The sequence below is a fragment of the Globicephala melas genome, chromosome 9, assembly GCF_963455315.2.
Source record: "Globicephala melas chromosome 9, mGloMel1.2, whole genome shotgun sequence".
Taxonomy (NCBI): domain Eukaryota; kingdom Metazoa; phylum Chordata; class Mammalia; order Artiodactyla; family Delphinidae; genus Globicephala; species Globicephala melas.
This window is the reverse complement of record NC_083322.1, coordinates 73,258,965-73,280,648: the sequence shown is the minus strand read 5'-3', so window position 1 is coordinate 73,280,648 and position 21,684 is coordinate 73,258,965. Positions and strand designations below refer to the sequence as shown.

Here is a 21,684-nt window from a genome sequence, read left to right as displayed (position 1 = left end):
GACAGCGTGGTATTGGCATAGAAACAGACATACAGATCAATGAAACAGAATTGAAGAGTCTAGAAATAAACCTATCTGTCTATGATCAACTGATTTTGACAAGGGTGCCAAAACCATCCAAAGAATGGGGAAAGGACAGTCTTTCAACAAATGGTATTGGATGAATCCTTACCTCACAAAAATTAACCCCCAAATTGATCAAAGACCTAAATGTAAGAACAAAAACTATAAACCTCTTATAAGAAAAGTGGGAATCTTTGTGACCTCAGATTGGGCAATGGATTCTTAGGTATGACACCAAAAGCAGAAGCACCCAAAGAAAAGACTGGACTTCACAATTAAAAACGTTTGTGCTCCAAAGGACACTATCAAGAAAGTGAAAAGACAACTCAGAGACCGGGAAGAAATATTTCAAATCATAAATCTGATAAGGGACCTGTATCTAGAATATATGAAGAACTATTATAATTCAATAATAAAAAGACAAATAATCTAATTAAAATAGGCATAAGATCTTAATAGACAATTGTCTAAAGAAGACACACAGGGACTTCCCTGGTGGCACAGTGGTTAAGAATCCACCTGCCAATGCAGGGGACATGGATTCGATCGCTGGTCTGGGAAGATCCACATGCTGCAGAGCAACTAAGCCCGTGAGCTACAACTACTGAGCCTGCATGCCACAACTACTGAAGCCCACGTGCCTAGACCCTGTGCTCCACAACAAGAGAAGCCACCGCAATGAGAAGCCCGTGCACCACAACAAAGAGTAGCCCCCACTTGTCACAACTAGAGAAAGCCCATGCACAGCAACAAAGACCCAACGCAGCCAAAAATAAATAAATTAATTTTAAAAAAAAGAGATACACAAATGGCCAACAGTAAGCACACGAAAACATACTTTATATCATTAGTCATCAGGGAAATGCAAATCAAAACCAAAAACTTGTATTGTAGCAGCGTAATAGCCAACAGGTGGAAAAAGTTCCAAATGTCCAACAACTGATGAATGGATAAGTAAAATATTGTATATCCATACAATGGAATATTATTTTGTTCATTAAAAAGAATGAAGAACTGACACATGCTATAATATGGATCAACTTTGAAAACATGCTAAGTGAATGAAACCAGTCACAAAACCCACATATTTTGTGATTCCATTTATATGAATGTCTAGAACAGGCAAATCTATACACAGAAATTAGTTTAGTGGTTGCCTAGAGCTGGGAGGGAAGAGGGAGTGATAACTAAATAATACAGGATTTGTTTTCAGGGGAACAAAAAAGTTCTAAAATTGACTGTGGTGATGGATGTACAACTCTGTGAATATATTAAAAACCACTGAAATGTACAGTTTAAATGAGTGAATTACATGGTATGTAAGTTTTACATCGATAAAGTTGTTTTAAAATTTTACATAAATAAATGAAGAAAGAAAACCATAAAAGAAAGTATAAGGTACATGGTAGAGGACCACTGAAATCCCATTCCCAGAATAGCTCAATCTAATCCCCTTCATAACAATATTGTATCTCAACTCTTGGGCTATAAAGCTAGTGATGTTCTAATGATCGAAGTACTCAGCCAATGGCTTGATTTTAACTAATACCCTACGTGCCTTGATTACATGTAATTGTTCATTACATGTTAGCTATTATACTAGTCTCCACTGAGTTGGGTGGCAATAGAGCATTTACCTTCCTTCTCCTTCCCTACAATTAGGACAGGAACAGGCAACTCTTCGAAGCCTCTTGCCAGGCTGCACCTCTTGATCAGAAGCCTGCTGGCCTTGCTGCAAATGCACTTGTGTGAGTTGGTCAGGACTAACAGCACCTATAGTTGCATTAGCAATTCCTCCAACTGCTACGGTTACAGGAGCTATTGTAGCTTGTTGGACTTTCACTCCATCTTGTCCTTGCTGCTGACCTAAAAATGAGAGGGGAAAAGAGTATTACAATGTTTTCTATTCCTAAAAAAAGGATTTAGAAAATTTCCATATGGACACTTTAAAGCTACCATATTTGTTCTAACAGATTATCTGTGTAAAGTACAAAAGCAAAGGGGTTAATTTAAGTTTTATACTACGCCAATCCTCCTAAAATATAATATTCTAACCTTAGCAGCTCAGGCTTCCTCTCTATCTGGCTGGTGGGACTATACATAAATTTTAACCCCCTTGTGGCTTAATTTCTCCATCTGTAAAATGAAGATTAATAATCCTTGCTACCTTACTACCTCACTGAAGTGCTGTGACGATTCATGAGACATTCTTTGAGATCCTCAGATGAAAGATGTTATATAAATAAAAAGCATTATTATGACCATTTCCACAGTAAGCAACATCTCATTCACTCCATAAAAATACAGGAATAAAAAGTAACTAAACAAAGGATTAAGTATAATGGACATTTCTCATTCCTAAACACTTTAAATTAAGCAAACATCTCTTTACTGATGAGTCTTTTTTTTTTATTTTACACATTGAGTTAAGCAGTTTTTTTAAAAATGCAAAACCATGCATGATTATTACATACTGTCACTAAAATCACAGAACAGACATTTAGGATATTATTACTTCATTCACTCATGTTATATAGCTTAGTTTTCACCTCTCAGGTCAGTACACATACCAACTTGGCTATGTTGGCTTAGGGAAAAATATGATAAGCAATATATAATATGACAAAATTTACATGGCTTAAGTTGATCCTGAGTGTATATGAGTATGCCTTATAATTATACTTTCTCTCAACATAGTTCTACTTTCTCAGGTGTGGGAATAGCAAGTATGTGAAGGGGCAGAAAACACCCATTTATGAAGGAATGCTCCCACCTCAGAGTTGATGTAAGAATTAAATACGTTAATTTTTACAAACCCCTTACCACCACCAGCGCCTAGCAAAGAATTGTTCATTACATGTTAGCTATCATTATTACTAGTCTCCACTGAGTTGAGTGGCAATACAAGAATAAAATATGGTTGCAGAAACAAACATGTGAGTACTGCATATAAAATAAAAGGGTTTATTTTAAAGCTGCATATGTAGTACTTTAAACATGCGAAGCAACCAAGAAAAGACAATAAAAATTAGCAAGTGAGAAAATAGCACACATTTTCAAAACAAAATTAAACCTTTGACTCTGCCAGCCAAAGTCAATCTCACCCTCCTCTGTGTAGTCACAGCAATCAGAAACCTTTGGTAGTACCAATAACTTTAACACAAATAAAATATATGTGGAGCTTCCCTGGTGGCGCAGTGGTTAAGGATCCGTCTGCCAATGCAGGGGACATGGGTTCGAGCCCTGGTCCGGGAAGATCCCACATGCCGCAGAGCAACTAAGCCCGTGCGCCACAACTACTGAGTCTGCGCTCTAGAGCCCATGAACCACAAAGACTGAGCCTGTGTGCCTGGAGCCTGTGTTCCACAAGAGAAGCCACCACAATGAGAAGCCCGCACACAGCAAGGTAGAGTGGCCCACGCTCGCCGCAACTAGAGAAGAGCCTGCGCGCAGCAACGAAGACCCAACACAGCCAAAAATTAATAATAAAAAAAAATATGTGTTCTGTCACTGCTTTAGTAGAGACACATATTTTAGTTCTTCTAGTAAAGTTTAAATTTTCATTCACCTTTGCATTAACAAGGTGTGATAGGTAAAGAAATGAAAAGTAAAGTGAGAAGTTGTGAGTTCACGTCCCATTCAGTGACTGTACACTTGGAGATCCTCACTTTCCTCACCTCTAATAATACTGACCTCCCTAAAATTCCTGTCCCTCACCTACTTTGAAGAGTTGTTTATGAAGATCAAATTGATTTTCTAATGGGTAAAGGCTTTGTAAACTGTAAAGCAATATGTAAAGTATAATTATTATGCCTCAATGCAGCTTTCGGGCACACATAAGTTCTACATACTCAGTAAAACCAGATTCCTTAAGGATGACCTTGGCTAAGCAAACTATGCAAACTACTTATGCATCTAGAAGCACAGTGATACACATACTCCCTATTTACTGGGGGGAAAAAAGCATTTTTGGAAATGGGAGTTCTATCCAAACCAGCACTAAACACTATACAAAGTCTTTATAGATTGGTCCCTATGGAGATGCAGGTATTTCAGGTTGGCAAGTATTCTTTATGTCCCCTGAAGTCATGAGATATTTCTGGCCGTAATTTTTCCAGCTACTGTTTATACAACAGTTGGTCATTCCTTTCAGGTTGCAATGATATTTATTTAAGATGCCCTTCATTATGTCAAAGAACTGCTAGAGATCCATGATCACTGGCTGATCATACCATTTCAACAGACTCTCAAGCCTCCCTATGAACGTTTATTTGTTGAATGCCTAAACAACTTGAGGAGTTATTTCAAGGAATACTACTAAGCAAACCATATTTGAATTTAAATATTTAAGCCTGACAACTCTCTTGACTTCTTAACCTAGATGTCCCAGACACTTCAACAACAGCTCAATACTACTTTTCTTTCATTTCTGTGACCGATCAAGAACAAGCCACCAAACTCCTTACTAAGGCCTCTAAGGCCCTGCTCAAGTTTAACTCCACCCACCTCTCAGACCTCATCTTTTATTAGTCTCTCCCTTGCTCGCTCTACTCCTAACACACTTGCCTTTTCCTCTGGTCCTCAAACAAATCAGGCTCATTCCCTGCTTAGGGCCTTTGCACACACTCTCTAGTCTGGGCGAGGATGCCTTTGCACCCAGATCTCTGCACAGCTGACTCGTTAGTAACAGTCTGATCTCAGTTCAAATCCTCCTCTTTAGAAATGCCATTCCTGACTACATCATCATAGTTCCCCTTAGTCCATTTCTGTATGATCACCAAGTTTTGTCTTACTTGCCTTAAATTATCTTGTCCTTTTATTTTTTTCTGTCTTCGCCTCACTTCTGAATGTTCAGTGCCATGGTAACAGAGATCCTGCCTGTTATGTTCACTGATGTATCTCCAGATGTGGAACAGAGCCCAAACAACAGAGCCACTCAATAACATAAGCTTAATAAAGGAAAATTTAAAAGAAAAACACATTTTAATGCTGTTTTGATCATATCACTTCTGTGCTCAATAACTTTCATTCATTCCCCATTGACCAAAGTCTGGCATTCAAAGGACTTCCACCATAGGGACTCAGCTCCTGGCTCACAGATTTCCTCCTAAAGGCCAAATTCAATGTGCATTTTCTCAATGCACACAAATAAGACTGCACTGTTGCATGTGACACCATTGACTACTCTGTCCTTAAAACTTGACTGTTGGAGCTAACTCCCTACAATCTCAGAAACTCTTCCTCTCTGTTAGCTTTCCCTATCAGCATTTAAACCTAAACTGACGTCACGTTCTTAAAAGATTTACCTACACTGGTTGCCTTTACTCCTCATTTCTTTCTTTCTTTCTTTCTTTCTATCTATCTATCTATCTATCTATCTATCTATCTATCTATCTATCTATCGGCGGCGTTGGGTCTTCGTGCTGCGCATGGGCTTTCTCTAGTTGTGGAGAGCAGGGGCTACTCTTCGTTGCGGTGCTCAGCCTTCTCAGAGCACAGACTCAGTAGTTGTGGCGCACGGGCTTAGCTGCTCCGCAGCGTGTGGGATCTTTCCCATATCAGGGATCAAACCCGTGTCCCCTGCATTGGCAAGTGGATTCTTAACCACTGCGCCACCAGGGAAGTCCTTCCCATTCTCTCTTTAAACTACTGAAATTAGGTGTCCAACTCATCATTCTGCTAAAATGATGACAGAACGAATGATTTCTCTGATGGTAAACCCAAACATACTCTTCCCTTTGATCTTATTTCACCTCTGGAGCACCTGGAGCTGCTAATCCCACCCTCTTCTTGAAATGCTCTCCTTCTTGGGCTTCTCACTACTCACCACTGCTGTTCCTCCCACTTCTCTAGCCACCCCCACATAGTTCCAACTTCTCATTCTAACTTGCTCCTTGGTTTATTCCCACACTTTCATAACTTTTACTACTATGTGTAAGCTGTATCTCCCAAATCTGTACCTTATGCTCAAACACCTCTCATGAGTGTCAGACTCTTCTTGTCATCTGCCAGGGAACATTTCCACACAGATTTTTCACAGGGAATCTGTCTAGGAATCAGACAGGTTATCCCACAAAAACGGTACTCCTACCGAGCTACCATTTTCTCTTGCTTGATTACTACAATAGCCTCCTAACTGGTCTCCCCGCTACCACTGTCCTCTATAAGTTCATTCTTAACATTGTTTCCAGAAGAATCATATTTGCAGAACTATTACACAATAAGAATATCCTGGGGCTTCCCTGGTGACTCAGTGGTTAAGAATCCACCTGCCAGTGCAGGGGACACTGGTTCGAGCCCTGGCCCAGGAAGATCCCACACGCTGTGGAGCAACTAAGCCCGTGTGCCACCACTACTGAGCCTGCGCTCTAGAGCCCACATGCTGCAACTACTGAAGCCCAAGGGCCTAGAGCCTGTGCTCCACAACAAGAGAAGCCACCACAATGAGAAGCCCATGCACCATAACAAAGAGTAGACCCCGCTCACTGCAACTAGAGAAAGACCGCGTGCAGCAACGAAGACCCAACGCAGACAAAAATAAATAAATAAATAAATTTAAAGTGTATATTGGGGAAAAAAAAGAATATTCTGTAATAGATAAAAAGAATGAAAGAAATCTTTATGCACTAACCTAAATAAACCTCTAAAATATATGGCTGAATGAAACAAAGTTACTGATGTTTACGTTATGATACATACTACAGACACTATATATTTCCTACAATGATTTTCACACTAACACATAAATTGAAAAAAGTCTGAAAGGATATGTAACAAACTGATTAACAGTGCTTACTTCTAAAAGGGGGACTGAGATTGAAGTGTAGTCAGCAGGAGTGTTAGCTGCACTTTTTTTAAAACAAGGAAAATGTTTCCATGTATTACTAGCATATTAAAGATTAATTTTAAAAGGAAAAAACCTGCTGGTAACTAACAGACCCAATATGGAACTTTATTATTGCTTTTATCTGCATTTATCTGATTCCTAATAGAACTGAACATGTTCTTCAAATATGTGTTGGCCATCTGAATACCTTTTCTGAATTGTGTGTTCAAATCCTTTGCCATTTATCTACTATGGCTTAGATCATTTCTTTTGTGTAGCTCTATTTATTAAGGACACTTTGTCTTGTTTAAAATATTTTCTATGATGTATAAGCTTTACCCACATATATTAAAACCAAAGGAAATATGGCTTGGTCAAGCCCTGCAAAGTCAGCTATAAATGACATTTTAAAAACTCTGATGCCTTCACAACATTTAAATACAATGGGAACACAAGGGGAGACGTAGAAATAATAAAAGATGAAGATACAACCTTATTGTCCATTTCCTTTGACTGATTTGATCCTCTTAGCATTTCACACCAACCCTTTGAGGGAAGTAGGACAGTTAATATTTTTGTTTTATAAATAAGAGAATATAATCCAACTGGTCCTTATTTATTCTTATGGAAAAAAACGTGACTTACAAGATTTGAACGACAGGTAACATTACTGTGTACGTAAAACAGGCCTATACATTTGAAAAATAAAAGAAACCCCAACTATCTATCAGTAAAAAAATTAACCCAACTACCAATTCACTGAAAATGATCTATTTAATAATAGTGACGCACAGGTTCAAAATACTATTTTAAGTACATGTTTCATAATTGTGTTTTTTACACATAGTCTAGGATATAAGGTTATCTACTAGATTTGAACAGGAAAAACAAAAACTGTTGACTTCCATAATATAAAACTTGCTGTGGAGGGCTAGAGGGACTTCTTACTCTTGTGAAAACATTAAAATGATTCTTAAATCAGCCTATTTTGGTTTATTTATTTCCTCTACAGATTTAACTGGGAGTCTGTCTATACAAAGGCCTCTGAAGGAAAGAATATATGCCTCCTTACTTTGATGCAAATAATTTTCAATAACTATACTCTGAAATAGGATTTGGTTGCCTTATAATCTAACTTAAAACAGACAAGAAGTCTGTGTATTCCTAAACATAATAAGATAACCAGGTATGTCTAGGGTTGGGGGGCAGGGGGAGTAGGAAGAAGAAATGGGAAGTGACTGCTAATGTCCCTGGGGTTTCTTTATGAGGTTATGAAAATGTCCTAAAATTATATCATGGTGATGAATACACAATTCTGTGAATACACTAAAAGCCACTGAATGTAAACTTTAGATGGTTGTATCATATGGTATATGAATCACACCTCAATAAAGCTGTTCAAAAAAAAAAAGTTAACTAAAAATTCTACTCTTGTTGGCTGTAAGTCTCTTTAAACTAGTGATTCTCACCTGGAGGTATTTTTGTCTTCCAGGGGATATTTGGCAATATCTAGAGACGTTTTTGGTTTTCACAACTTGGAAGGTATTACTGGTATTTAGTGGACAGAGGCCAGGGATGCTCTTAAACATCTTACAGTGTACAGGACAGGCCCTCAAAACAAAGAATTATTTGGTCTAAAATGTCAGTAGTGCTGAGGTTAAGAAGCCCTACTTAAACTGAGCTTCCATAACTCAACTAATGTTCATGGCCCTCATTTATTCATTATAAACAACCAGAACCAAAATAAAATGTATGAAAAATTAAAACATGGTACATTTATATGCCTAGAAAAACGATAAACTATACGCAGCTCCATTAAAAAAAAAAAAAAGCAACTACATGACTCTGAATTAAAGCCCTTACAAAGAGAGTAATATACATTTGGGAACAGACTTTGACAGATATATGACTTGGATAGATTCCATAGTACAGTGGTAGTAAAAAGAATAATACCTTGAGTTTGAAATTATGCTTATTCCAAAATACTTCTTTACCTATTGAAGAGCTGTCAACTCTGTGTTTTTCTACAGATGAACTATAACCTGAGAACATTAAGAAATAACTGAGTCTTCTCTGCACTTCTTAAGTGAAGGTGAACTATATATTAGCAAATGATTTCCATGACCTATCATGGGTCATGTACAAGTTGTAAACCTATACTGAGTCCCTGAGTAGGTACAACAGACAGTTTAGCAATACCTATAGATTAAACAGAGCTTTGAAGTCAGGCAGATCTGTCTTTGAGTTCTAAATCTCTGTAGTTTCTTCCTTTGAGTGGCAGGAATTAACTGAGATAACGCATGTAATACACTTAGCACAATGTCTGGAGTACAATAAACACTCAATGTTAACTCCAATACATCTGAAATTGCATAACTGGTTAAGTACAAATACTTAGTAACAGCCGTTCAGATTTCTATAAGTCTTAGATCTTTGCATAAGAACTTAGTGTACAAGTGAGATTTATTCATTCGACAAACATTTCCTGAGTACCTGCTACATGCTTAACACTGCTGGAGAAATAAAGATAAATAGAGTCTGACTTGAAATTCGAACGTGTGGGGAAGACAAGTTTAAACAAATAATTATAATATGTGCTACAACAAAAACATACATAAGATGCCTAAGTAGTACAGAGGAAGATGATTTACTGGAAAGGAGAAACAATGAAGGTTTCCTGGAGGAGATAAAACCACTGCCAGGTAGAAAGAATAAAGGTAAACAGGAAGGCAATGGGAATGGGTATATTTACAGGCATAACTCTGAGACAGCATATTGCTGGAGATTACAGTTCCAGGAAACGAGGGGCTTAAAGGTAGTGCTGGAGGGCTAGATCAGGAAGGTCCTTATTCAATTTCTTAAACAAGTGACTTTCTGGTGTAGGGGTGTGAGGGGTGGATCCTTGTTAAAATATCATGGCCACCCCTCCCTTCCCCAACCAGAGAATAGCTGCCATATAATAGTCACCTACATTTACTGAATTTATTAAATGGCCAGAATACATAATCAACTACTTTATCCTTTATCACCTAATGCCCTCTCTGAAGGCTCTGAGAGGTTATGTAAATTTCCCAAGGTTATACAGCTGCTATCAAGTACAGCTGCTATCAAGTTACAAAGCCAGGGTGTGAACCTTGTTCAGCCTGAATCCAGAGCCCTGCACTCTTTTCCAGGTGGCTATGGTATCTCCTTGGGAACCAGGGATATAATTTGGGCTTTGGAGGCAATAGAGAGTTATCAATGTCTTAAACAGAAAATTAATGGATTCAAGGTCACATTTTAGATACAACATTGCCAAACAATCAAGTGAATGGAGTGTGGAAGTTCTATTCATAATTTTCAAATAAGACCTGTAGAAGACCCATCATTATATCCTCCATATTACATTATGGACATGACTTTATCAGTGTTCTAACATGACCTTTACACAGATTAGATAGGAAAGCTGCCTAAACCAGCCCTATGCATCAATTTAAGATTTTGCTTTTCATTACCATCTATTGAAAAAAACAAAACTCCACACACAACCAGGTCAAGCTTGGTTTACAAGCTATGCATCTCTTAAAATGGGTCAGAAATTCAACAACACCTAATAAGACACTAGGCTGTATTTCAAGAGCAGGTATCTCAGAGGTATACCTAAGTAAAACCTGCCAACCAATTTTCATGCTTGAAGGTGTTGCTCTTTTGAACCTCCTTGAACTAGGAAGGAAAGGCAACTCCAATCACTTAGGATCTGCTATTGATGAGGCATGGCAGGTGGTAATTAAGCTTTTTCACTCTCATTTTAAGTCCTAAAGTGGTTGCCATTATTCATGACGAGCAGATGTCGACCATGAAGAGCAGATTTGGGCAACGTTTTAAAAATGAACCCTAAACTTCACTAATCTGATACCTGAATTCAAGAAAGTGAAAGGAAGAACTATCTTTTTTTACAGAATGAATACACTTAGAAGGGACATCTAAACAGAATTAAGAAGCAAGCAGTGAGAATGCTGATTGTAAGAAAACAAACACTAGTAATCTCCAAAGTTTCTTTACTATATAACCCTACCAGTAAAAATATCTTAACTTCGTAACCCAAAATATTTCTTTAGGGCTTCCCTGGTGGCACAGTGGTTAAGAATCCTCCTGCCAATGCAGTGGACACGGGTTCGAGCCCTGGTGCGGGAAGATCCCACATGGCGTGGAGCAACTAAGGCCATGCGCCACACTGCTGAGCTTGCGCTCCAGAGCCCGCGAGCCACAACTGCTGAAGTCTGGGAGCCTAGAGCCCGTGCTTTTCAACAGGGGAGGCCACTGCAGTGAGAAGCCCGCGCACCACAGCGAAGAGTGGTCCCTGCTCACCACAACTAGAGAAAGCCCACGCGCAGCAACAAAGACTCCACACAGCCAAAAAAAATTTTTTTAATTAAAAAAAAAGCATTAATAACTTGAAAAGTCTGCAACTGGAAACCTATGAAGGCTCTGACGAAGAGAAAAGGAGTACATAATCAAATCTGGGTTTTAGGAAAACTCTGGAATGTCAAGTATGTGACAGCAAAGCTAGAGACAGAGAAGCCAGTTAAGAAGAAGCTATTTTACCTTCCAGATGATGAGTCCCTGAAAAAGAACACTGACAATAGAAAGGAAGAACTCAATAAAAGAAAAATAATTATAATAACAAAAAATGGTTGCTAGCCCTAGTGAAAACTTTTCTGTGCTCTAAGCACTGTGCAAAAGACTTTACATATATTATTCCACTAAAGTAACACTATTATTGCCATTTTACAGATGAGGACACTAATATCTAGAAAAACACTTCACTGAGATTTAAGTGGTAAAACCAAGACTTGAATCAAGGTCTGTCTAATTCCAAGGTTCAGGCACAGAACCACAGACTCTGGCTAAAATCACTGCTAATCCCAAAACTTCTGAACTTCATCCTCATCCTCACCTTGCTCTCTAGTTATCTGACTGCAAACACACTCTCAATTCAGCAACCTCTTCTGGCTTCATCTGGCGTCTTTTGCTAATAGTCCCTTGCCTCTTTGAACTTCTGCCATATCCAGTGGTAATTCCCCTCAGAAAACAAATTGATTTCATCTTCTAATACTGCCTCAGAAAACATATTTCTTCTCTCTCTCCAGTCCTTCCCTCTCCACTAGTTCTATATTCCTATTGAACCAATCTCCTTGAAATCAGATTAGCCCCCTCCCATCCAAGTCCATATTATGCAACCTAAAATGAAAATTTGACCATAATATTCCACTTCTTAAGGTTCCCCAAGGGCTCCTCATAGCTTTCAGGATACCTTTTCAATTCTTATCATGACAAGGGAAGAATCTCCATGACCTGGCCCTTGCCACCACAACTAGAGCATATAAACTCTTGGTCTGAACACATGAAACTATCTGTGGTTCCCTGATCACATCATGACATGACTCTGACCTTTTGCCTGGAATATCCTTTCTCTGCCAACCTGGCTAATTTCTTGCCATCCTATCTGAGCTATCCTGTATCACCTCCTTAAGAATCCTTCCTCACAAATTCCCTCATTTGATTACACAGTATTGTATCCTCAGGGGACTGGTTCCAGGACGCTCTGTGTTTAACCAAAACCTGCTCAAGTTCCATAGTCAGCCCTCCATATCCACAGGTTCCGCATCCATGGATTCAACCAACCACTGAAGTGTTTACCTGTCCTTTGTCTATGTTCTGCAGTTGGTTGAATCCACAGATGTGGAACATGCAAATATGGAGGGCAGGGCCAACTATGCACTTTTATGTCCCCACAGAAGCCAGTTACTTCTATTTAAAGCATTATCACACTACATCATAGCTAATCTGATTTCTAACCAACCGCCCACATCCCTGCTCCACTTACATATTTACGTACTCTTTAATGCCTTCTTTAGCATTGTGGTCTCCATACCTAGCATAGTACTTAGCAACTAATAGGACTGCAATAAATTTTTACCAAATGAATGAACATAATCAATCCTAAGAAGCCTTTCTCTACTAGCCCCCAATATAGTGTCCTCTTCCTGTTTTAATCAAACTTATCCAAAGTGTATCCTACACTTGCTAGGTCATATTTTCACCACTCATTCATCCATTTAAATGCTTTCACAGTTTTGCTGCAACATTCCCTAAGCTGCACAACATAGTACTATCCTATAGAACTTTCTGCAATAATGAAGAAATTCTGTATCAGGGCTCTCCAATATGGCAGCCTCTAGCCACATGTGGCTATTAGCTATCGAAATGCAGTCCAACTGAGAAAATAAGTTTGTAATTTTAATTAGTTTTACCTTAAATAGTCACATGTGGCTTGTGGCTTTCATATTGAACAGCACAGTTCTCGGATCTCATCAAGTTTCAAACACAAAATTCAACGAACTTTTCTCAACACTCACTCTCCAAGTCATCTTTTCAATGTTTAACACTCTGAGATTCCTCTTAGTTGTCGACATACAACCCTGTCCTCCTCCTATCTCCCTGACTGCTCTCACTTCTCTAGACTCAACCCTTCCTTTGTCCCCAGAAGACTGAGTGTAACCCTAAGGCTAGTTGTCACTCTACTGCACTTCAAACTCAAAACTGTCTCCCTCATCAATTTCACATACTGCCATAATTTCAACTACCAGCTCTATGTAGAAGACTTCCAAATCTGGAACGTCAACTCTGATCCCTCTTCTCAGATACAATCTCCAAATACAAACTGGACATCTCCAAAGAAATGTTTTACTATTAACTCAAACTTTAAAAATATCAAAATTCAGGTTCATCACTTTGCTTTTCTCAATGTTGTTTCTTTTAACAGTGCAATCATTCTCATGGCCACCTGGGCTCAAACTCTTAAGGATTACCTTTACCTTATTCTTTCCTCTCTATAGTCATGCATCAAATCCTGTCAATTGTTTTCTTAAAGTCTCTTGAGTCACACTTTACACCCAAGTTCTGATTTCCCATCACTGATATCTGAGCTAACTCTACGGTCCCAAAATTGGCTTTCCTGTTTCTCCTATGTCTGCTAGACAATAAAACTAAAATACCACTTCATAAATGAAACTTCCCTTCCTCTATCCCTCCAAAAATTAACACATTCACACACTCCTTCAGTGACGTGTGCCCTGTCTTTGGTCTGACACTCTCAGTCTATAACCAAACTTCTACCAATCTTGCCAACTGCATCTTCTACCATTTCCCTCAAAGTCTCCACTTTGATTACACAGTACTGTATCCACAGGGGACTGGTTCTAACTAAAAGGATCTACCAATTCTTTCTTAAATATGTAAAGCACATTACAGCTTCCTCTCTTTTGTACCTGTTGTTTCTTTGGCCAATAATGCGTTCCTTCTTACTTCATGCTTTTTGGGGGGGCTTCCCCTTCCTTCAAGAATCAGTTCAAGCCTCCTAGGCATCATAAAGCCTTTCATTTCTATCCTGGCTCTCAGTGGCATCTTCCTGCTTTTAATTTCAATATAACTACCTTTTATCATTCAGCTTGCTTTTACTATATTATTTCTATGTACTGTCTTTAATTTTAATGATATTCTGTCTCCTCATAGAACAGAACCTTTTTGAAGGCCGGGACTATGTCTTATACCATCTTTATGTCCTAGGAATTTAGCTCTATGCCTACACTTAGTAGGAACTTAAGGACTAATCACAAAAAAGATACATAGTTGAGAGGTTACAAGTAATAAGAAAAAGAGCATATCAGCAACCAGGGACACTAACAACTCAATGACAGGAAATAATAGGGGTAAAAGCAGTCTGACATGACAGCAGAGAATTGGCAAAGGCAATCATGGAATCAGGAAATAGTGTACTGGTATATGAAAACAGCAAAATCTTTTAACAATGATCATCAAATGACGGGATTTTTCTCTTTTATAGGCAGTTCACCCAAACAAGCAGTGCTCAAAATAAACAGGTAAAATATAAGGTTTCTGTTTTAATTATCTTTCTTTCCCCCCACAATGGTATTTATTTTAATGAAATCTGATACATCAAGGCAAGCTAGCTTGTGTAGTTTGGTATGAGGATTCCTAAAACATCAGAATGATAGTCTTAATTGCATAGAAGTTTACAGCTGATCTGTCCAGCCCTGGAAACACAGAAGTGGCCCTCACTGCTACCAGGGTACAGTATGCCCTGTCAGTTCTTAGGCTCACAGCTTAAAATAGTTGTGCAGTTCAGGGCCAAGGGAGGCTGAGCCAACACTGTTAGGTTGTCACAGATCAGTCTAACCCCATAGATGGCTATTTTAAGATTCATCTCTAAACAGCAAACTGAGCAACCAGGAAAGACTAGCTTTCTACTTCCAAGTGTACATGAACCAGGCACAGATTTTCTCTAAAACCATAGAGGGAATCATTCTCACCATGTAAGAACCATCCTACATCCCCTACCATGCAATCCAGACCCATCTTCAGTTGTGGGGAATTCAGTTCTAGTCACCTCTTTTCAGTTCCAATTAAGATGAGTATGAGCACATCTTTGGGGGTGGGGGGGAGAATTTTTAGAATTATATTGACTTTCTTGAACAGAAATAACATTTGGCATATTTTGGGGGGGGTTAGAACATAGACAGAGAAAAGGTTCTATTCACTTACATAAATTCACAGATTAATTTAAAATCTCATTTTCAGAAATAAAGCTTAGAAGACAGAACTGTTTGTGCATTTGATGGAAGAGACTAACTTAAATAATTTAAAGATGTGTGCAGACAAGGAAATGAATGAACTCCACTGTAAAATTATAATCAAAGCCTCATTCTTAACAAATGATCTCTACATTTCCTCTTAAATAGTTCTAAGAACTCCTAAGTTTAACTATTTTGTCCTTTTAATTTCTTCATCACAATAAAGCACCAAAAGACCATGAATGAATTACAATACACCTGTATTAATATTTTATTTCATTAATTACTCACAGCTAAGGTATCTCAAGATTATTTCTACATACATACATTTAACCATGATATATAGCAATAGCTGGGAAATGAATCATATAAAGTAAAAGAACTAATTTAAAAAAATACAGTGGATCACATTCATATCCCTATCCCCTTTGTCACATTAGGGAGTTTAATTATTTTCTATTTCTATTTTGCTGTCCCTCGGAAAAATTCAATGTGCTTTATCAGCTTGGGCAGATGATGATCTATTCATTATCAAGGAAGACTCTTGCCTGCTTACCCTTGACGATTTTGAAAAGGAAAGGAACATGCAAGTGTTATTTCTCAACCTACTAAATCCTGTATAAACTTAGAGAATAGCCTGAAAATAAAATAAAACTACATTTAGTTATATTTCTTACAAACCCTAACAACTTACTAACTTAAGTTCAAAGGCCACCAGTAGACCTGTGTCACATAAAAATTTTAGTTTTAATTAGTAAACAAAGAATTACGAATGATTTTATTTTATTTTTTGTTTTTGTTTTTGTTTTTGCGGTACGCGGGCCTCTCACTGTTGTGGACTCTCCCGTTGTGGAGCACAGGCTCCGGACGCGCAGGCTCAGCGGCCATGGCTCACGGGCCCAGCCGCTCCGCGGCATGTGGGATCTTCCCAGACCGGGGCATGAACCCGTGTCCCCCGCATCGGCAGGCGGACTCTCAACCACTGCGCCACCAGGGAAGCCCACAAATGATTTTAAAATCCTAAAACAACAAGGTGTAAAATTTGGCCAGATTTACAGTATCTAAACTATGGCTGTCCAATGAGTATCTAACATTTCAGTACAAAAAGGAACTACAATGCTAAAACACAAGAAAAGGGCTTCCCTGGTGGTACAGTGGTTAAGAATCCGCCTGCCAATGCAGGGGACACAGGTTCGAGCCCTGGTCCGGGAAGATTCCACATGCCACGGAGAAACTAAACTGAAGCCCATGTGACTAGAGCCCACGCTCTGCAACAAGAGAAGCCACCGCAATAAGCCTACGCACCACAACGAAGAGTAGCCCCTGCTCTCCGCAACCAGAGAAAATCCTGCGTGCAGCAATGAAGACCCAATGCAGCCAAAAATAAATTAAATAAATAAAAATTAAAAAAAAAACAAAAACACAAGAAAAAATTGTTTAATGTAACTTTTATTAGCAGTTATAATACACAAACTCAATATAGAACTAATATGTCACTAAATAAAATCAGAAGATTTTATAGTAATATAAAATATAGAGATTTTGGGTTTCCCTGGTGGCGCAGTGGTTGAGAGTCCACCTGCCGATGCAGGGGACATGGGTTCGTGCCCGGTCCGGGAAGATCCCACATGCCGCGGAGCGGCTGGGCCCGTGAGCCAGGGCCACTGAGCCTGCGCGTCCAGAGCCTCTGCTCCGCAATGGAAGAGGCCACAACAGTGAGAGGCCTGCGTACCGCAAAAAAAAGAAAAAAAATAGAGATTTCCAAGCTACCATGGGATTAATAAGATGATTATATCTTATTCAATTAACAAAAAAGGCAAAGCATTCTGAAAGGTGAAATCCAAAGTTTCTGTATGCTTATTATCAGTACAGTTAAAATGAATATCAGTCCTTAAAATAACTGACAATTTTTGAAAAATGACCACATACTATGGAAAATGGAATCAAGTATTTTAAATACAAATTTTTTTTCAATAGAGCTGCATCTCCTGAGTCATATATTTATTAAGCGCCAACTATATGCAAGGCACTGTCTCTGCAGACTGGAGGAAGCCAAGATAATCAGGCTACTATTAGAAAAAGCAGAGCAGACCATTACCCACCTCCCATTTATAGCTGTTCATTTTCAACTACAAAAGCTGATTGCTTTTGTAATAAGAGTGTCTCTGGGCCTCTAGCAGACCAGGTATAAGAGCTGGCAGATGGGAAATCTGGCAGGAAGCAGCCAGATTTATTCTATGATCAAAAAACTTAGTTTCTCTTATTTATTTATGATCAAAAAACTTAATTTCTCTTATTTAGAAAATTAGAGGATCCCTGGTGAGCAACTGACATGCAATTCTAGAACAATCCGAAAGGTAGTTAATATATAAAAGATTTTCAAGGGTAGAGATTTAAATCCTCCCTCAATAAATTATGCCGTATTTAATTACTTACATTATTAAGAATGTATTTCTTTAGTTTAACCTAAATTTCTCCTTCCAATGTAATTATATCACATTTTATTCAGTTTTCTGAGGAAATGGAGAACTATCACTAGTATCTGTGTGGAGGACCAATTTAAAGCCAACTGTTCTTTCTAATCCTTAAGATGCTACCAGAAAACTACTAGAGCTCATCGATGAATCTGGTAAGGTTGCAGGATACAAAATTAATACACAGAAATCTCTTGCATTTCTTTACAATAACAATGAAAGATCAGAAAGAGAAATTAAGGAAACAATCCCATCTACCACTGCATCAAAAAGAATAAAATCCTAGGAGTAAACCTACCTAAAGAGGCAAAAGACCTGTACTCTGAAAAATATAATACACTGATGAAAGAAATCAATGATGACACAAACAGATAAAGAGATACCATGTTCTTGGATTGGAAGAATCAATATTGTCAAAGTGACTACACTACCACAGGCAATCTACAGATTCAATGCAATCCTTAACAAATTACCAGTGGCATTTTTCACAGAACTAGAACAAAAAAATTCAGAATTTGTATGGAAACAAAGAAGACCCCAAATAGCAAAAGCAATCCTGAGAAAGAAAAACAGAGCTGAAGGAATCGCACTTCCTGACTTCAGACTATACTACAAAGCTACAGTAATCAAGGCAGTATGGTATTGGCACAAAAACAGAAATATAGATCAATGGCACAGGATAGAAAGCCCAGAAATAAACCCATGCACCTATGGTCAATTAATCTACGACAAAGGAGGCAAGAATATACAACGGAGAAAAGACGGTCTCTTCAGTAAGCGGTGCTGGGAAAACTGGACAGCTACATGGAAAACAAAGGCAGAACACTCTCTGACATAAACTGCAGCACTATCTTTTGGGATCCACCTCCTAATGAAAATAAAAACAAAAATAAACAAATGGAACCTAATTAAACTTAAAAGCTTTTACACAGCAAAGGAAACCATAAACAAAATGAAATGACAACTCACAGAATGGGAGAAAATATTTGCAAAGAAGCGAACAACAGGCGATTAATCTCCAAAATAAACAAATAGCTCATGCCACTCAATACCAAAAACAAGCAAAAACAAAACAAACACACCAATCTAAAAATGGGCAGAAGATATAAATAGACATTTTTCCAAAGAAGACAGACAGATGGCCAAAAAGCACATGAAAAGATGCTCAACACGCTAATTACTAGGGAAATGCAAATTAAGACTACAATGAGGTATCACCTCACATCAGCCAGAATGCCCATCATCAAAAGGTCTACAAACAATAAATGCTGGAGAGGTTGCGGAGAAAAGGGAACCTTCCTACACTGTTGGTGGGCATGTAAATTGGTACAACCATTATGGAGAACAGTATGGAGGTTCCTTAAAAAGGTAAAAGGAGAATACAGAGAATTATAGTATGATCCAGCAATCCCACTCCTGGGCACATACCTGGAGAAAACCACAATTTGAAAAAATACATGCACCCCAATGTTCACTGCAGCACTATTTACAATAGCCAAAACATGGAAGCAACCAAAATGTCCATCAACAGAGGAATGGATAAAGAAGATGTGGTACATATATACAATGGAATATTACTCAGCCATAAAAAAGAATGAAATTTTGCCATTTGCAGCAACATGGATGGACCTAGAGATTATCATCCTAAGTGAAGTCAGACAAAGAAAGACAAATATCGTAAGATATAACTTACATGTGGAATCTAAAACAGTGATACAAATGAACTTATTTACAAAACAGAATGAGACTCACAGACTTCAAAAACAAACTTATGATTACCAAAGGGGAAAGGCTGGGGGAGGGATAAATTAGGAGTATGGGATTAACATATATGCACCACTATATATAAAATAGATAATCAACAAGAACCTACTGTGTAGTACTGGGAACTCTATTCAATATTCTGTAATAACTTTTATGGGAAAAAAATCTGAAAAAGAATGGATATATGTATCCTAATCACTTTGCTGTACACCTTAAACTAACACAACACTGTATATCAACTATAATATAAAATAAAAATTAAATTTAAGAAAAGCCACCTCCCCTTTCTATTTCTTCAAATGTGGAAAAGCCAAACTTGATCCAATATTTATATAAAGACCCAGCAATACAGAACACAGCAGAAAGCTATTTCACCCCACATCTTGTATTATGTACCTCTTAAGATTATGTCTACCAAAAAAATTAAAAACAACTCACTGAGAAAACCCACGAAAACTCCTAACTCATTTTTTTGTCCACTATAATTCACTGATCTCTCAACAACTTCTCCCCATATTATCTCAGTTCACAAAATGATTATTTGGCCCAGTCAAATTTACCATAAAAGTACAAACACGGAAAAATGTTTACAACAAAGTGTCTAGCATAAAGGCTGCTACAAGTTTCTAAGTTTGAAAATCTAACATCAAAAACAAAAATTAAAAAAATGAAGAGCTGAGATACAAAATGGGTGAACTGTGCACATAAAATATTTGGATTCTAGAATTAAAAATAGTTTATGAAATAAAATTTAATAACTATATCAAATTTTAGTTTTGCTAAATGAAAAAATTATAACAATTGGAACAATTATTTAGCAACCAAAATACTGACACTTGGGACAGGAGAAAACAATATTAACTTTAAGATCTTATTCCTTTGAGAAAGAGAAGAAGCAAGAAAAACTTATCTACAGTTTTCTTCCTAATAAAGATGCTTATGACACTTGCATGTCTATTTAAGCCTCAGGGAGTTGGACCTGGGTTATCCTGACTTTGCCAATAACTAAAGATGTGATTTGGGTAAACTACATATCCACTTTGGGGTTTTTCACTTATAAACAAACTTTAGTTTTTTCACCTATAAACAAAAAGAGCTGAACCAAAGATGGTGTGTAAAGGTAGCTTACAGATGAGAATTTCTGTCATCTTCCAATATGGTTAAAAAAAATTTTTTTATATACATGAACATATGTATATATTCACCTGCACACAAACATACATATCTCAATACCATTCTGAATCTCTATTTTCGTTAGTTCTGAAGAAAACTTTAAACTTAGCAATATTAAGTACTATTTCTTTGTAATAAGACTCTTTGACATAAAAATTAGAAAATAAATCAGCAGTCCACTGTTTTAAAACATAATGTATTAACAGAAAATCTGAGGTATAGTAAGCTGAGAAGATTGCCAATGAAAAGACAGCTTGTTATTCAGTTACCCAGAGGAGGGTAAGAGTTACCATGCCCCAGCGGGCCACACTGGGGGGCACCAGGGTGGATCAGGAGGCAGAGGGCCAGAGAGGAATTGTGGACAGGACCCTTTATTGTGGTTTCCACAAAAAGGAAAAGGCAGGAGGCAGGAGGAACAGAGGCAGGGGAAACAGGCTTAGGACTGGCCAGTGTGAATAATTTCAAAGGGCTCTGGAGCATGAGGTCTGTCCTTTGTTGTCTGGTACCTGGTCCTGTGATTAGAGCAGGTAGATAGTGGCCTGAAGTATGACGGCCATAAAGGATGTGGTTGTGGGGTGGGCTCTGGAGTGGTTTGTATTTGAAAAGTACACTCAAGGTGGAGTTGTTTACTATCTCTAGGAACTTGTTAACCCTGGAAAGGGCAGTCCCTCCAGGGTCAGTGAGGCCCCAGATGTCAAAGCATCAGAAAACAGAAAATAAAACCCATAGTTAACACACCCAATTAAGCTAA

The 21,684-nt window shown here is 38.1% G+C and overlaps 1 protein-coding gene across 2 annotated transcripts in view; it reads right to left on the bottom strand.

Moving 5' to 3' along the window:
- The window catches only part of SP4 (Sp4 transcription factor), a 71,682-nt gene that overhangs the window by 30,832 nt on the left and 19,166 nt on the right, over positions 1 to 21,684 (bottom strand). For both annotated transcript variants that reach the window (XM_030857082.2, XM_060304701.1), the window contains exon 4: positions 1,701 to 1,929. In XM_030857082.2, coding sequence (XP_030712942.2) covers positions 1,701 to 1,929 — 229 coding nt within the window. The remainder of the gene's footprint in view (positions 1 to 1,700; positions 1,930 to 21,684) is intronic.